Source organism: Salvelinus namaycush, chromosome 18 (assembly GCF_016432855.1).
Source record: "Salvelinus namaycush isolate Seneca chromosome 18, SaNama_1.0, whole genome shotgun sequence".
NCBI classification, from domain to species: domain Eukaryota; kingdom Metazoa; phylum Chordata; class Actinopteri; order Salmoniformes; family Salmonidae; genus Salvelinus; species Salvelinus namaycush.
Genome location: NC_052324.1, coordinates 985,100 through 1,000,596, shown reverse-complemented (window position 1 = coordinate 1,000,596; position 15,497 = coordinate 985,100). Strand labels below are relative to the sequence as shown.

The 15,497-nt window shown below is 42.3% G+C and overlaps 2 protein-coding genes across 2 annotated transcripts; one reads left to right on the top strand and one right to left on the bottom strand.

The window, feature by feature from the left end:
* Window positions 1–645: 645 nt before the first annotated feature.
* On the top strand, window positions 646–6,525 carry LOC120062980 (translation initiation factor eIF-2B subunit alpha-like). Its single transcript, XM_039013031.1, has 9 exons — window positions 646–1,019; window positions 1,241–1,342; window positions 1,543–1,679; window positions 1,872–1,988; window positions 2,103–2,215; window positions 2,325–2,393; window positions 5,365–5,440; window positions 5,558–5,683; window positions 5,780–6,525. The coding sequence occupies exons 1-9, from the start codon at window positions 1,007–1,009 to the stop codon at window positions 5,933–5,935; spliced, it is 909 nt and encodes a 302-aa protein (XP_038868959.1). The 5' UTR covers window positions 646–1,006; the 3' UTR covers window positions 5,936–6,525.
* LOC120062981 (transmembrane emp24 domain-containing protein 2) lies at window positions 6,193–9,863 on the bottom strand. The gene is made up of 4 exons (XM_039013032.1): window positions 9,567–9,863; window positions 8,898–9,090; window positions 7,462–7,569; window positions 6,193–7,259 (listed from the first exon to the last, which is right to left on the bottom strand). Exons 1-4 carry the CDS (start codon window positions 9,744–9,746, stop codon window positions 7,135–7,137), a joined length of 606 nt encoding a protein of 201 aa, XP_038868960.1. The 5' UTR covers window positions 9,747–9,863; the 3' UTR covers window positions 6,193–7,134.
* Window positions 9,864–15,497: the final 5,634 nt, after the last annotated feature.

The window sequence follows — 15,497 nt, the reverse complement described above, 5'->3', positions numbered from 1 at the left end:
GCCTGTCACTCTATGTTGGTCAGTCTTTACACACCTACACACACACACATCTGTATTGTTTGTGTTTGTGTGTAACAAAACAATATTTATCTTCAAACAATATGCTAGCGGGCTATAGTGCATAAACATAAATCCTAACAGTGGCTATTGTTGTTATGACAATAATGAACTGTTATGCCTATTCATCATGCATTTATGTGATATCAGTGATAAACTGTAGTAGGCCAACCTTACTGATTGCTAGTTAACGTTAGCTAGCTAAATTAGTAACAAAGTATACAATGTTAGCTAGCCAGCTATAGTAGCCATTTAATTCCTTCATAAAACTAATTCAAAGCAAGCTTGTAAGCAATTGTTTTCACTAGATAAATGGTACACTCCCAATGTTTAAAAATCAGAATTATTGTTTGAAATTATGATTTATTAAAGTTAATCTTTCCACATACCCGAAGCCATCCCTATAACACAAACAGCTAGCTAGTTAAATTATATTCTAGCGTGCCAAAATTAAAGCCCTGCACAAAAAATAATAATACAATATTGCATGGCCAGGTGCACCTGCTGAGTGGATTTATCTTAATCACCAATGGAATGGTCTAAAATGACAACACTCCGGGCCATGTGAAACGAATTTGACCAACGATAACTATACGTCATCAAATTGCGACATTAGCTACACCATACCAAAAATGAGCAAACGTTTACCTAAAAATCTGTAGCTGTGAAAGTGACAGGATTAGCTAATACACTTATTTTGTCTGTTCTCAGTCCAAAACATAAGAACCAACTCTTGAAATAGCGTCATCCGCGTCAGGAGGAAAAACGTGCTGTTTCATCAGTTCGAGCAAGGTAACGTTACATGGTAGTTAGCCAGCGTAGCTACGTTAGTTGTTAACAATAATCCTTCTGGCATTTACTAGGTTAGCTGCATAGAAAGTTTAATCTGTTCAAAGGTGTCATCTGGCCTGCTTCCTGCTTTTGTTGAGGTGTCGACTTGTTTGACAGAATGGACAAAGATGGTGAGTTGAAGTCTCATTGATGAACTTGATGAGTAGACATGCTAGTCCCAAATGGCCATAGATTTCTGCATGATCTTATAGTTGCTTTCATGGGGGTTGTTTCCATACATGCACACCACTATCCATACAACTCTAAATAAAGGATAAGGTTTTTAGTGAGAGTGTAATCAAGTATAATGTTTCCATTTGACTTTGACTTGCCCATGGCCATTTCCTTTCAGAGCTGGTGGAGTACTTCAGGACACAAGTGAGACAGGACCCTGAGGTTCCCTCTGCTGTGGCAGCTATCCGCACTCTCCTGGAGTTCCTCAAAAGAGACCAAAGTCAGATTTTAATATTTTTACTTTTCTACTCTCCACTTGTTATGCTGATATCTAGTGAATCAGAAGGCTTTTTGTCTGATGATTACTGAAATCAAAATACTTTCATCATTACTGCTGAAGAGTTTGCACTCGATTTATAAATTATTAGCAAACAGACAAGTTGTGGTATTGATTGGCTTATGCTTTATGTCCCTGAGCAGGTGAGACCATCCTGGGCTTGAGAGAGAACCTGACCCAGACCATCAGGCGTCTGGAGGAGGCTGACTCCTCTGTGGCTGTCTCGTCTGGTGGCGAACTGTTCCTCCGCTTCATCAGCCTCACATCGCTGGAGCACCCTGTGAGTAGAGAGAGGGCCCTCACCTATCCTCCTCACTGTAACGCCAAGGCTACTCTTATATGCTCCGAGCCCACTTTAAAGTGATATTACATGTATTCAATACGTGAGAGTAGCTTGAGTTGTCCAGCATACCATCATGATTTAAGATGCCATTTTCAGAAATATTAAGTGTTTTCTTTGTCCCTCAAACAGGATCTCTCTCAATGCAAGAAAGTGATGGTAGAGAGAGGAGAGCTCTTTCTTAAGAAAATCTCCCTTTCCAGGAGTAAAGTAGCAAAACTCTGCCATACCTTTATCAAGGATGGTGCTGTAAGTAATTCTATTGAATTTTTTTATTTTAATGAAGATTCCAAAACTCACTCCACTGGGACACTCATGGTGATTCTGCCTCGAACGAACACTGTTCTCTATTGTCATTCACAGAAAATACTGACACACTCCTCCTCCCGGGTGGTTCTTAAGGTACTGGAGAGTGCAGCAGCTGACAAGAAACGCTTCACTGTCTATGTCACTGAGTCACAACCAGACTCTGCAGGGTGTGTGGTCAACACAAACACATGCGTATGTCTAATGTCAAACTAAGTAAGCAAGCCCTAAAGAGGAACTTGAAAGACTATTCACAAGTGTACCCTTTTCTCTTTCCAGAAGACAAATGGCTGACAAATTACGGAATCTAAATATTCCGGTCACGGTGGTTCTTGATGCTGCAGTGGGGTAAATACCTAAACATTTTCAGTTGATACATGAAAGCCCAGCTCAATCGCACCATGTTTCTTCGAAAGACCATACAGTGCCTTTAGAAAGAATTCATACCGCTTGACTTATTCCACATTTTGTTGTTAGCCTGAATTCAAAATGAATTACATTGAAGTAGTTTCTCACCCATCTACACACAATACCCAATAATGATAGTGAAAACATGTTTTTAGAAATGTTTGCTAATTTATTGAAAATTAAATACAGATATCTAATTTACATAAATATTCAACTCCAAATTGAACTCGGGTGTATCCAATTGCCTTTGATCATCCTTGTAATGTCACTACAACTTGATTGGAATACACCTGTGGCCAATTAAATTATTTGGACATGTTTTAGAGAGAAACACATCTGTCTATATAATGTCCCACAGTTGACAGTGCATGTCAGAGCAGAAACTAGAACATGAAGTCCAAGGAACTGTCCGTAGATCTCCGAGATATGTGCCTCATCACAATTCTATTTGGGGAAGGGTATAAAAATGTATATAGTGTTAAAGGTTTCCAAGATCACAGTGGTCTCCATAATTTGGAAATTGAAAAAAATATGGAACTACCCAGAGCTGGCCGTCTGACCAAACCGGGCAAGAAGGACCTTGGTCAGGGAGGTGACCAAGAACCCAATGACCACTCTGACAGAACTACAGAGTTCCTTGGCTGAGATCAGAGAACCTGCCAGAAGGACAAGTCTCTACAGTACTTTACCAATCTGGGCTTTATTGGAGAGTGGCCAGACGGAAGCCACTCCTGAGAAAAAGGCACGTGATAGCACGCCTGGAGTTTACCAAAAGGCATGTGAAAGACAGATCATAAGGCAAATGATTCTGTGGTCTGATGAGACAAAAATATTCATTTTTGGCCTGAATGCAAAGCGCTATGTCTGGAGAAAGATGGGTGATAAGCTGTGCCTGGTTAACACCATCCCTACCGTGAAGCATTGTGGCGGCAGCAACATGCTATGTGGATGCTTTTCAGCGGCAGAGACTGGTAAGGATAGAGGAAATAATGAATGGAGCCAAATACAGGCAAATCCTTGATGAGAACCTGCTTCAGTGTACAAACGACCTCTAACAGGACAATGACCCCAAGCATACGGCCAAAGCAACGCTGGAATGGCTTCAGAACAAGAATGTGAAAGTCCTTGAGTGGCCCAGCCAAAGCCCAGACTTGAATCCCATTGACAATGTGTGAAAAGACTTGTCAATGGGACCACTCCCTATCTAACTTAACAGAGCTTGAGAAAATACCCAAATCCAGATGTGCAAAGCTGATAGACATATCCAAGATGATGCAAAGCTGTAATCGCTGCAAAAGATGCATCTACAAAGTATTGACTCAGATGTGAATATTTATGTACCATCTAAGGTGCGTACGCAGTAGACCCCGAGACTGCTGCGCAGCTACACCCTGGGACAGCCCTGCAGAAGAAATATCAGCCCACGGAGAGAAGCACGAGATTGAACTTCACTTTTTTTCCCCCGTTAGATAACACTCAACGTTTCCCTTTACTGTGGCAATTGGGATCGAATCGACACAATTAGCCACTTTCAATGCAACATACTGAAACAACTAACTATGCAAGAGATTTTGTTGTAGGCAGAATGCATCGGAATAGGATTCTATTGCATTGACATGCACGACTCAGTCCGTACTATATACACAGACCGGTGCGACATAACCAATCAGAGCTGCACTAGGCCTATATGCAAAAAGACCATTGCCATATATGGATGTGCCATTTACTTTGAACTGGACTGTTTACAGCATGAGCGGTCGTAGATGCGCTTGTTTTGAATGTAGCCACGTGTGCACATTTTGTTAATATCCTTTGCTAGTTAGTGAGTTATTAGCCCAGTTATAGATCATTTGTAGTCAGCAATAGGGGAGTGATTGCTTCCTACAAGAGCACAAAACATGTACATCTCTAGATATCTTTGAAAAGCTAGTCAGGTAAAAAATTGCTTTTTTGTCTTAAATGGGCAGTTTTGTGAGACATGCTTGAATAAGCTAAGTAGTCAATAGGCAGAGGGTAGCATAATTTGTCTGATTCTCTAATGGTAGGGGAATAATAATGATTTCTTTTTTGTAAAATGGTTTCTTGCATCAAACTTTTTTTCAGTCACCTTGTCTGAAAGACAAGTGGATAAACAGGTACATGTTTTTTTCAAGAATCTCATGGAATGTAGGCCACCATTGGCTGCTACTGTAAGCTGAATGATGGAACAGCTATTTCCATGTTAAATTGTTATGGGATGCATTTTCTCCATTGTTTTTGATGGTAGGCCTACATTATGATCAAATAGCCACATTAGGCTACTTAGCCACTGTTAAAACTAACTTAAAGCAGGTACAGCCTCAGTGTTCACAGTAAAGTGCTGAAAAAAATGAGGGAACATTGCTTATGTACGCTGAACAAAAGTGCTGAGGAGTATTTCTGTCGGTAATAAAGTCCTTTTGTGGGGGGAAAAACTAATTCTGATTGACTGGGCCTGGCTCCCCAGTGGGTGGGCCCACACCCACCCATGGCTGCACCACTGCCCAGCATATCTGTGAAATCCATAGATTAAGGTCTAATTTATTTATTTTAGTTGACTGATTTCCTTATATGAATTGTAACTCAGTAAAATCTTTGAAATTGTTGCATTAATATTTTTCAGTATATGAAATATTTCTGTTTAATCAATACATTTGCAGACATTTCTAAAAACATGTTTTGACTTTGTAATTGTGTGTGTGAGAGAATCTATTTTGAATTCAGGCTGTAACACAATGTGGAATAAATCAAGGGGTATGAATACTTTCTGAAGGTACTGTAAATACCCTGTTTTACCTGTACCCACTTTTTGGATTTGTACAGGTAGCCTAAATTAACAAGGCAGTCAGTGAAATCTGTATTTTATTACAGTACTGAATCTTTTTTGTTAAAGGTATATCATGGAAAAGGTGGACCTGGTGATTGTGGGTGCAGAGGGAGTGGTAGAAAGTGGTGGCATTATCAACAAGGTATATTATGAATTGGATAACACACCATTCAGACAGTCTTATGTTGATGTCCTATGACGTTACTATTTACAACACGTAGCGGTTTACCTTTTATTCTGCATGCAATTCACATGACAGATTGGCACCTATCAACTGGCTGTGTGCTCCAAGGCTCACAACAAGCCTTTCTACGTTGTGGCAGAAAGCTTCAAATTCGTCCGACTCTATCCTCTAAATCAGCAAGATGTCCCAGAACGATTTAAGGTAATAGCACCAAAATATGATCAATTGGCAATATAGTGATATTTCTATAGTTATGATGTCCTAACTAGTGGTCTCACTTTGCTCTCTGTATCTCAGTATAAAGCAGACACACTGAAGGCAGTGGAAGACCTAGCAGAAGAACACCCCATGATTGACTACACACCGCCATCGCTGATTACACTTCTTTTCACAGACCTGGGGGTCCTCACTCCATCAGCAGTCAGTGATGAACTTATTAAGCTGTATTTGTAAACCACCATCAAATGAATGACCTTGATGCAGAACTTGATCAAGTCACCGTTCAATACGCATTTCATTAAAAATGTCAGTCCCCCAGGGAATCTGCCTTAAACAAACCAAAAACACTTCTGTTGTGTGACTATTTACCCCCTACTTGTTTTACTGGAGTTTGAAAGCTTATTCTGACCCATACCAGACTCTGTAAAAACCAGCAATCATAGCGGAATACTGTGTGAGTAACTTATTGCAAATTAGAAGTAATCAAAATCTCAAAAGGAAAAAGGAGACACTTTATTATGAACATCCATAGTTTAACTTCTTTGAAAGTTTGTCTGAGCTCTCAGGTGTGTTGGCTCAGATTAGTTATTCACCCTCTGTACCCAAAATAACACATACCAATACAAACTATGAAGAAGTCTGTAGGAAATTGTCCTCATTTGATAAATAGAAATGCTCAAGTGACTACTTAAAACTGGCAACAGCTCCCATACCAAAGCTTTTTTGTACTGCCCTTGCCCCAAAAGGTAGAATCATTACTACAAAGTATTTGCCATTTCTTTGTATTTTTACCATTAAAATGTGCATACTGTGACTGATTGGCACGGGAAGTGTTAAAAGTATTTGTTTATCAAGAACCCCCCAAAAAATACAAGCTGAACAGTTTTATCTAACTAAAACAAATTTAGAAAGAATAACAGATCAAATACAACACTGGGCTTGGAATGATGTGGCTCAGTTGGTAGAGCATGGTGCTTGCAACAGCAGGGTTGTGTGTTTGATTCCCATGGTGGACCAGTATAAAAAATGTATGCACTCACTGTCGCGCTGGATAATGGTATATGACTATGTAAAAGCAAACATTTCCACCACCTACTCATTCTATCCACAGCTATAAGATGAGAAAAGCTCATCATTCTGGCATCCAGCGTTTTGGGGCGGTGGCTTTGAATGTGCAAATACTCAAACCTTCCTTGATCAAAAATTAACAATACCCTCTTCAGTGCTATTGATGTCAGAGTCTGAGGAGTCAATGCAAAGACAGTTTTCCACGAGTGGAAAAACATGCATATGTACCATGGCCTGAAGTACACGAACAGAAAAACAGGAGATTGGACAATAAAGTCTTTGTTGTTTGATTTCCAATTTTGAAGTATGGTGTGGCTAATAGCTCAAGTGAATAGTAAATAATTTGAGGGGGGGGGAAACCTGTTTTACACAACTCTCCGCACTTCGAAAAATCTCTTCAGGTAGTAGATCTGTCCAAGGGTCATGGCTACCAGCACAAGAGCTTCAAAGAAGGACCAAAGCACCACTCGGCTGTTTGTGTTGTCATTAACTGGAGGGGAGGAAAACACAGAATAGTACATTAAACCACTACTGCCACTGAAGTATTTTCACTAAGCTGTCAAAATTGGGTGTTCTTGACAAATGCTATGCAGTTTGAGATAAGAGGTTAGGTCCGTATGTTATTCATTTTCTATGGAAATAGCACATTATACATGGCTGTTATTGAAGTAGCAGCACAGAAGTGGTCTTACTTGCTCTGTGTATCCTCTCTCGGACCTCCATGTATTCCTGCTCGTGTTTTACTGCTGTCATGGCAACTGCTAGCTCATTAATCATCTCTTCCAGCTTGTTCTGGTGGGCTGTGAACAAGAATGGAAAATTAACAAGTAGTACAGTATACAACATTTTGCAGAGTTAAAGAAACCCCAACAAGTACAGGCACATCAAGTAAATCAGGTACAACTTACATCACAGTGATTGGGGTGGCAGGGTAGCCTAGTGGTTAGAGTGTTGGACTAGCAATCGAAAGGTTGGAAGTTCAAATCCCCGAGGTGTCATTTTCTGTCATTCTGCCCCTGAACAAGGCAGTTAACCCACTGTTCCTAGGCCGTCATTGAAAGTAAGAATTTGTTCTGAACTGCCTAGTTAAATAAAGGTAAAATAAATAAAAAAGGTTAGGTTTATTGTAGATGCTGTTCAAAGTAATGAAATGTTCATACATCAAACAACCAGTAAACTGGTCTCCATATCTCTACCAAAGCTTGGGTATACCCATTGTGCAAAACTTTTAACAAATATTTACACTAACCTTACAAATACATTGTCAGATAGCGTGAATGACTTCAATGTGTCTTTAGTGCATCTAACATTAAATAACATCTGCTGTAACACAGCAAACTTGGATTAACATAAAACTAAAGGCACCATTTGAGCTGGTAGTGCTGTGCAAACTGCTGCATTGACTGGACACAAGTGTACTGATTTGATGCAAGATGTATTATTGAAACTGACCAACCAACACTTTTGAAAAACTGAGGGCAAAAGTAATTGACCCAATTTGTTTCATGAATGCCCATATGGCAGAAGCTGAGGGGGGTATAAATTCCTAAATCCATTCACCCACCTCAAGTCATTGCCAGGCAGCAAGTGAGTGTCCATAAAGCAAAAGAAAACAGCACAACCCAGGCAATTAATAAGACTAACTATGAAAATGGTACTATTTAAATTCACTCTGTTAATTTTGTAATTCAGTACTTGGGGTAAGCAACACTACAGAGAAGAGTCCATTTTCTCCAAGGGCATTGAAGAACGACCATCTCTGACCTCATGCAATAGTGTTAACCTACCATCCCAGGTGTCTCCACCACCTGATGGAGGGTGGAGAGCAGAATGAGAAAAGAATGAATATGTAGGTTCTCTGGGAACCTACAAACATATGGTGAGATAATATTCCCAACATCAGTCAGTGTGACCAGAGCTCTACAGTGCAACCATTTTACTTGAATGTGTGCCTAAATATTTTGCTGTGCAATCTGGAATTTTAATTTAGGAGCACCAGTGTGCCTAGAAAAATTAAAGATTCTTGCTTTATTACCTGAAATATTTTTATTAGGTGCACACTTGCTCCTTGTAAAAAAGGTCAGCGTTGAGCCCTGGTGCCCATTGCTGCCTCTTCACCCCAGTTTACCTTCTGTCTCCATGCCGTCTCCCTTGGGGGCCTCTCCAATGTCAATGGTGAACATGACGATCTTGGGTGTCATGGTGGACATCTTATTGCTGAAGCAAAACTTGTATGTGCCATCCATATGGGCAGCCACCGAGTACTTCCCACTGGATTCTCGGTCTCCTTTGTAAATCTGCTTCCCATCTGGACCTGTGATCTGCAAATGAAAAGTACCTACATAGTCATTGACAATCTATTAAACATTAGGCATAAGGTAGCTAGTTACCCATGTTTTGACTGGACAGCATCAGATATACAATAAATGCTCCACAACACCACCATCAGTACAAACTCAGATATGATCAATGGCCCTAACATGAAATCATCCCTTGGCTCCTGATAATTTTTTTTAGAATATAATCTCGCACTGTCAGTCAACCAAGAGAGTTTAGCTAACGAACGTAGCTAGGTATAAAGCTTGCTCGCTAGCCATATGGCACAATTTGAGGGACGTTTGGAAGCATAGCTATCTAGAAGAACGACGTTAACTTAGCTAGCTACTTACCTACATTGTTAATGTTTAGCTAGTTAGGCCCATAATTTGCCAAAGCTAGCTAACAGCTGGGGGGGGGGGGGGGGCTTTCCACGCAATAAGATTAAGAAAGAGGGCACCTTTCACAACTCAGACTTTACCTCCACATCGATGTCTAGGAAACCTCCTTCGGCCACCTCAAACATGAGGCCCATCTTGGTACCAGAGTTGACTCGTTCAAAGAAACACTCTTCTGCATGAGCGTCGATGCTTACGAAGTAACCTGACGCTGTGGCGGATAACATAGCTAAAATTACCATACACTCCGAGAGAGTAAACATGATTGCTGTTGTTTTTCGCTACTGTCTAGCTATGTGAAAAATAAATTTGCAAACAAAACGCTCAGCCGCCGACTTGCGGAGGAGGAGCCAGCAGTAGAAGGGGGACGCAACTTCCTCGAAAATGCTGCCACGTAAAGACGGGAAAACGAGCCGCGTCGAGGTTCAAAAAGCCAATCGATTGTGCCCACTCAAATTGACCTCAGGCCCCTGGTCCAAGACCTGGGTGTATTCATTAGGGCGATTCGGTTGCAAAACGTTTCTTAAACGGAAGCAAACAGAACGAAATGGGGAGGGACCTACCTGAATTTGGCCAATAGAAACTCGTTTTAGTAATGCAACTGTTTTGGACTAATGAGTCAGTGGCGACCCGTCATTCAGTGCAGGTGGGGCTCTTATTATATATTTTTGGTCTTTTTTGGGGGACTTGCCTGTTTTGCATGTTATTTTGGCATTAATATGTGTCACATATCAGTTTGCAAACAATGTAAACAAAATAAAGTATATATCAATGAGTTAATAAAACCGTATACAAACATGGTCTCTTTTTTGTAAGGCAGCTCCAAAATGCAGGTGTTTCAGCCTAGCTCATTGCTTTCTGTGGTGGTGGGGCAGGCCAGCAGAAAATACAGAGCGTTGCGCCATGATTGGCTCAGTGTTCTGTCACTCATGGGGACACTACGTCACCGCCAAGTCTAAGGGTAGAGCTTGACAATTCAAGCCCCTTGAGTGCTGCTATAGATAAAATGCCCATCTGCCTCACACTAATAATTTGGTCCATTCACCTGCCCTGAATGACGGGTCGCCACTGCCAGGGAGATATGTATACTGTAGCTAATACTAAGTGTATGTTGTGTAATAAGCTCTTTGTAGCCCATGTGCCTCACCCTAATAATTTGGTATATTTTCACCTCTTAATTTTGCCTACTGTCCTGACTTGGTGGTGCACATGTAGCCTATAACCTTTTTGAGAAATGTAATCATCGAATATTGTAAGAGCTTTCATTGTCTGCTTATATTCCCCCTTTATTTATCCTACGGTTCTGACTTGGTGTACAGGGAGAAACACTGTAAGAACGGCCCATGTTCTGAATTCTGTCATAGTCTGGGTAGCCATTTGATTAGCTGTTCAGGAGTCTTATGGCTTGGGGGTAGAAGCTATTTAGGAGCCTCTTGGACATAGACTTGGCGCTCCGGTACCGCTTGCCGTGTGGTAGCAGAGAGAACAGTCTATGACTAGGGTGGCTGGAGTCTTTGACAATTCTTAGGGCCTTCCTCTGACACCGGCTAGTAAAGATGTCCCGGATGGCAGGAAGCTTGGCACTGGTGATGTACTGGACCGTACGCACTACCCTCTGTAGTGCCTTGCGGTCGGAGGCCCGAGCAGTTGCCATACCAGGCAGTGATGCAACCCGTCAGGATGCTCTCGATGGTGCAGCTGTAAAACCTTTTGAGGATCTGAGGACCCATGCCAAATCTTTTCAGTCTCCTGAGGGGGAAAAGGTTTTGTCATGTTCTCTTCACGACTGTCTTGGTGTGTTTGGACCATGATAGTCATTGGTGACGTGGACACCAAGGAACTTGAAGCTTTCGACCAGCTCCACTACAGCCCGTCGATGAGAATGGGGGCCTGTTAGGTCCGCCTATTCCTGTAGTCTACAATAATCTCCTTTGTCTTGATCACATTGAGGGAGAGGTTGTTGTCCTGGCACCACACTGACAGTTCTCTGACCTCCTCCCTATAGGCTGTCTCATCGTTGTCGGTGATCAGGCCTACCAGTGTTGTGTCGTCAGCAAACTTAATGATGGGGTTGGAGACATGTTTGGCCACGCAGTCGTGGGTGAACAGAGAGTATAGAAGGGGACTAAGTACACACCCCTGAGGGGCCCCAGGGTTGAAGATCAGCATGGCAGATGTGTTGTTGCCTAACCGTACCACCTGGGGGCGGCCCGTCAGGAAGTCCAGGATCCGGTTGCAGAGGTAGGTGTTTAGACCCAGGGTCCTAAGCTCAGTGATGACCCATAGGGTGATGAACACTGAGCTGTAGTCAATAAACAGCATTCTCACATAGGTGTTCATTTTGTCCAGGTGGGAAAGGGCAGTGTGGAGTGCGATTGAGATTGCGCCATCTGTGGATCTGTTGGGGCGGTATACGAATTGGAGTGGATCTAGGGTATCCAGGAGGATGCTGTTGATGTGAGCCATGACCAGCCTTTCAAAGCACTTCATGACTTCCGACATGAGTGCTACGGGGTGGTAATCATTTAGGCAGGTTACCTTCGCTTCCTTTAAATGAGGCTGAATGAACTGTTTCGCTGCCAGACAAGGCTCTGCTGATAGCCAGGTGTAACTGTGGTATAGTGCAATTAATGTACTGTTTAGTGTTGTGTAGTGGCTTTGCTGGCATGCATCTCACATTTTTTTGTTTGTTGCCCCACCAAGATTTACATGCTAAAATCACCACTGTTGTCCCGTGTGCTCCCTCTCCGGCCTCTAGGTCACCAGGCTGCTCGTTATGGCGCACACCTGTCACCATCGTTGCGCACATCTGCATCGTCAGACTCACCTGGACACCTGGATCACTTCCCTGATTACCTTCCCTATATATGTCACTCCCTTTGGTTCCTTCCCCTGGCGTCATTGTTTCTGTTTCATGTCTGTGTGCTGTTAGAACATCCAACTACAAGCACCCTGATGTGGGTCTGTGGCTGCGCTGCATGAAGCCCACCATGGCATTCTTTTGGTATTGTTCTTAATCCCATTCCCCTTTCCCTAAACTTTAAAATTGTACATTTATAGACCCAATTCCAGCAAACATGGTGTAGTTCGTGGGTGGGCAATTTACGGCCCAAGCCCATTCAATCCAGCCCGGGGGAGATTTAAGTAAAAATAAACAAACACTCCAGGCCACTCTTGAACTTCTAAAACTAGATTCAAGTATGTAGAAAATTATAAGGGACCTATACGTTTTCAAATAACCTAATTGCCCTTTTTCTGGGCCATAAATAGCTTTATACAGTATATAGGTTACTGTGGTGCAGACTTATTTCCCGGTCACTACATAGGCCTAATTTGGAGTACTTTGGACAGGATTCGGGGACATTTGTGGCCACGCATCTGATTCACTTGGAGAGCACTTTGCAAATGACTTCCATGCATAGATACGATTCCAACACTGTGCATCTATTTAGAATGTTTAATGTTGAGTACTTTGAATTTGCACATAAATCCATCCTCTTAGAAACATGGCCAAGAAATAAGCTTACAACATGATCATGACGAAAGCTAAAAAGGACCAGTGCATTGATTAACTGTGATGGGGACTTCTTCATTCTACAGGGGAAACTAAAATAACACAAAGATAATAGATCAATAAATGTTCTACACAATATCACACAACAACGTTCTGCTACTATCTGGGAACATGCCGTTATAGCTTTATTATTTGGTAACATATTTGTCCCAGGTCATGTTGAACACATGCACTGTACAGTGTGGCTATTTCAACAACAGTACACACATTATTTTATAATAGCCATTCTATAGCCTAATAAAGCAACTCATAAAGTTCCCCTTTTTTATTTTGCAACCATGAAGTATGTTGTCCAGCCTGCTAAGAGCAAAGCACCTAACAGAACTGTGTAACTGAAGAGAACAAATTTCAGAAGTTCTTTGAAGGTCCGAAGAAAGCGGATAGACAAGGGCTCCATCTCGTAACGGTATTCCATTTCCCAATGAGTGATGTAGTTTGCAGGATCTGTCTGCTCTGCAATCACAGGCCCTGAAAAGATGAAGGATTTTAATTTGTCCCCCCCATTGGGTATATATACAGTAGAGCCTACAGTGCATTTGGAAAGTATTCAGACCCCTTGACTTAATCCACATTTTGATACGTTACAGCCTTATTCTAAAATGTATTAAATTGTTTCCCCCTCCTCATCAATCTACACACAATACCCCATACTGACAAAGCAAAAACAGGTTTTTAGATTTTGTTTTGCAAATGTATACAAAAAAATGGAAATATCACATTTACATAAGTATTCAGACCCTTTACTCAGTAGTTTGTTGAAGCACCTTTGGCAGCGATTACAGCCTTGAGTCTTCTTGGTTATGACGCTACAAGCTTGGCACACCTATATTTGGGGAGTTTCTCCTATTCTTCTCTGTAGATCCTCTCAAGCTCTGTCAGGTTGGATGGGGAGTGTTGCTGCACAGCTATTTTCAGGCCTCTCCAGAGATGTTCTGTCCAGGCTCTGGCTGGGCCACTCAAGGACAATCAGAGACTCGTCCCGAAGCCACTTCTGCATTGTCTTGGCTGTGTGCTTCGGGTCGTTGTTCTGTTGAAAGGTGAACCTTCGCCCCAGTCTGAGGTCCTGAGCGCTCTGGAGCAGGTTTTCATCAAAGATCTCTCTGTACTTTGCTCCGTTCATCTTTCCCTCGATCCTGACTAGTCTGACTAGTCTCCCCTCACTGAAAAACATCCCCACAGCATGATGCTGCCACCACCATGTTTCACCGTAGGGATGGTGCCAGGTTTCCTCCATACGTGACGCCTTGCATTCAGGCCAAAGAGTTCCATTTTGGTTTCATCAGACCAGAGAATCTTTTTTCTCATGAAGAGAAATCTTGTTTCTCATGGTCTGAGAGTCCTTAAGGTGCCTTTTGGCAGACTCTAAGCAGGCAGTCATGTGCCTTTTACTGAGGAGTGGCTTCCATCTGGCCTCTCTACCATAAAGGCCTGATTGGTGGAGTGCTGCATAGATGGTTGTCCATCTGGAAGGTTCTCCCATCTCCACAGAAGAACTCTGGAGTTCTGTCAGAGTGACCATCGGGTTCTTGGTCACCTCCCTGACCAACGCCCTCCCCCCCCGATTGTTCAGTTTGGCCGGGCGGCCAGCTCTAGGAAGAGTCTTGGTTGTTCCAAACCTCTTCCATTTAAGAATGATGGAGGTGGCCTCCCGAGTGGCGCAGCGGTCTAAGGCACTGCAGTGCTTGAGGCGTCACTCCTGTGGCGGCCGGGCGCATGCACGCTGACATGGTCGACAGTTGTACAGTGTTTCCTCATACACATTGATGAGACTGGCTTCCGGGTTAAGCGAGCAGTGTGTCAAGAAGCAGTGTGGCTTGTCAGGGTCGTGTTTCAAAGGACACATGCCTCTCAACCTTCGCCTCTCCCGAGTCCGTACGGGAGTTGCAGCGATGGGACAAGAATGTAACAATTGGATATTACGAAATTGGGGAGAAAAAGGGGTAAAAAAAAGAATGATGGAGGCCATTGTGTTCATGGGGACTTTCAATGCTGCAGAAATGTTTTAGTACCCTTCCCCAGATCTGTGCCTTGACACAATCCTGTCTCGGAACTCTACGGACAATTTCTTCGACCTCATGGCTTGGTTTTTGCTCTGACATGCACTGTCAACTGTGGGACCTTATATAGACAGGTGTGTGTGCGCCTTTCCAAATTATGTCCAATCAATTGGATTTACCACAGGTGGACTCCAATCAAGTTGTAGAAACATCTCAAGGATGATCAATGAAAACAGGATGCACCTGAGCTCACTTTTGAGTCTCATAGCAAAGGGTCTGAATACTTATGTAAATAAGGTATTTCTGTTTAAAAAATGTAATACATTTGCTAAAAACATCTAATAACCTGTTTTCGCTTCGTCATTATGGGGTATTGTGTATAGATTGATGAGGATTTTTATTTAATTTAATCAATTTTAGAATAAGGCTGTAACATAACAAAA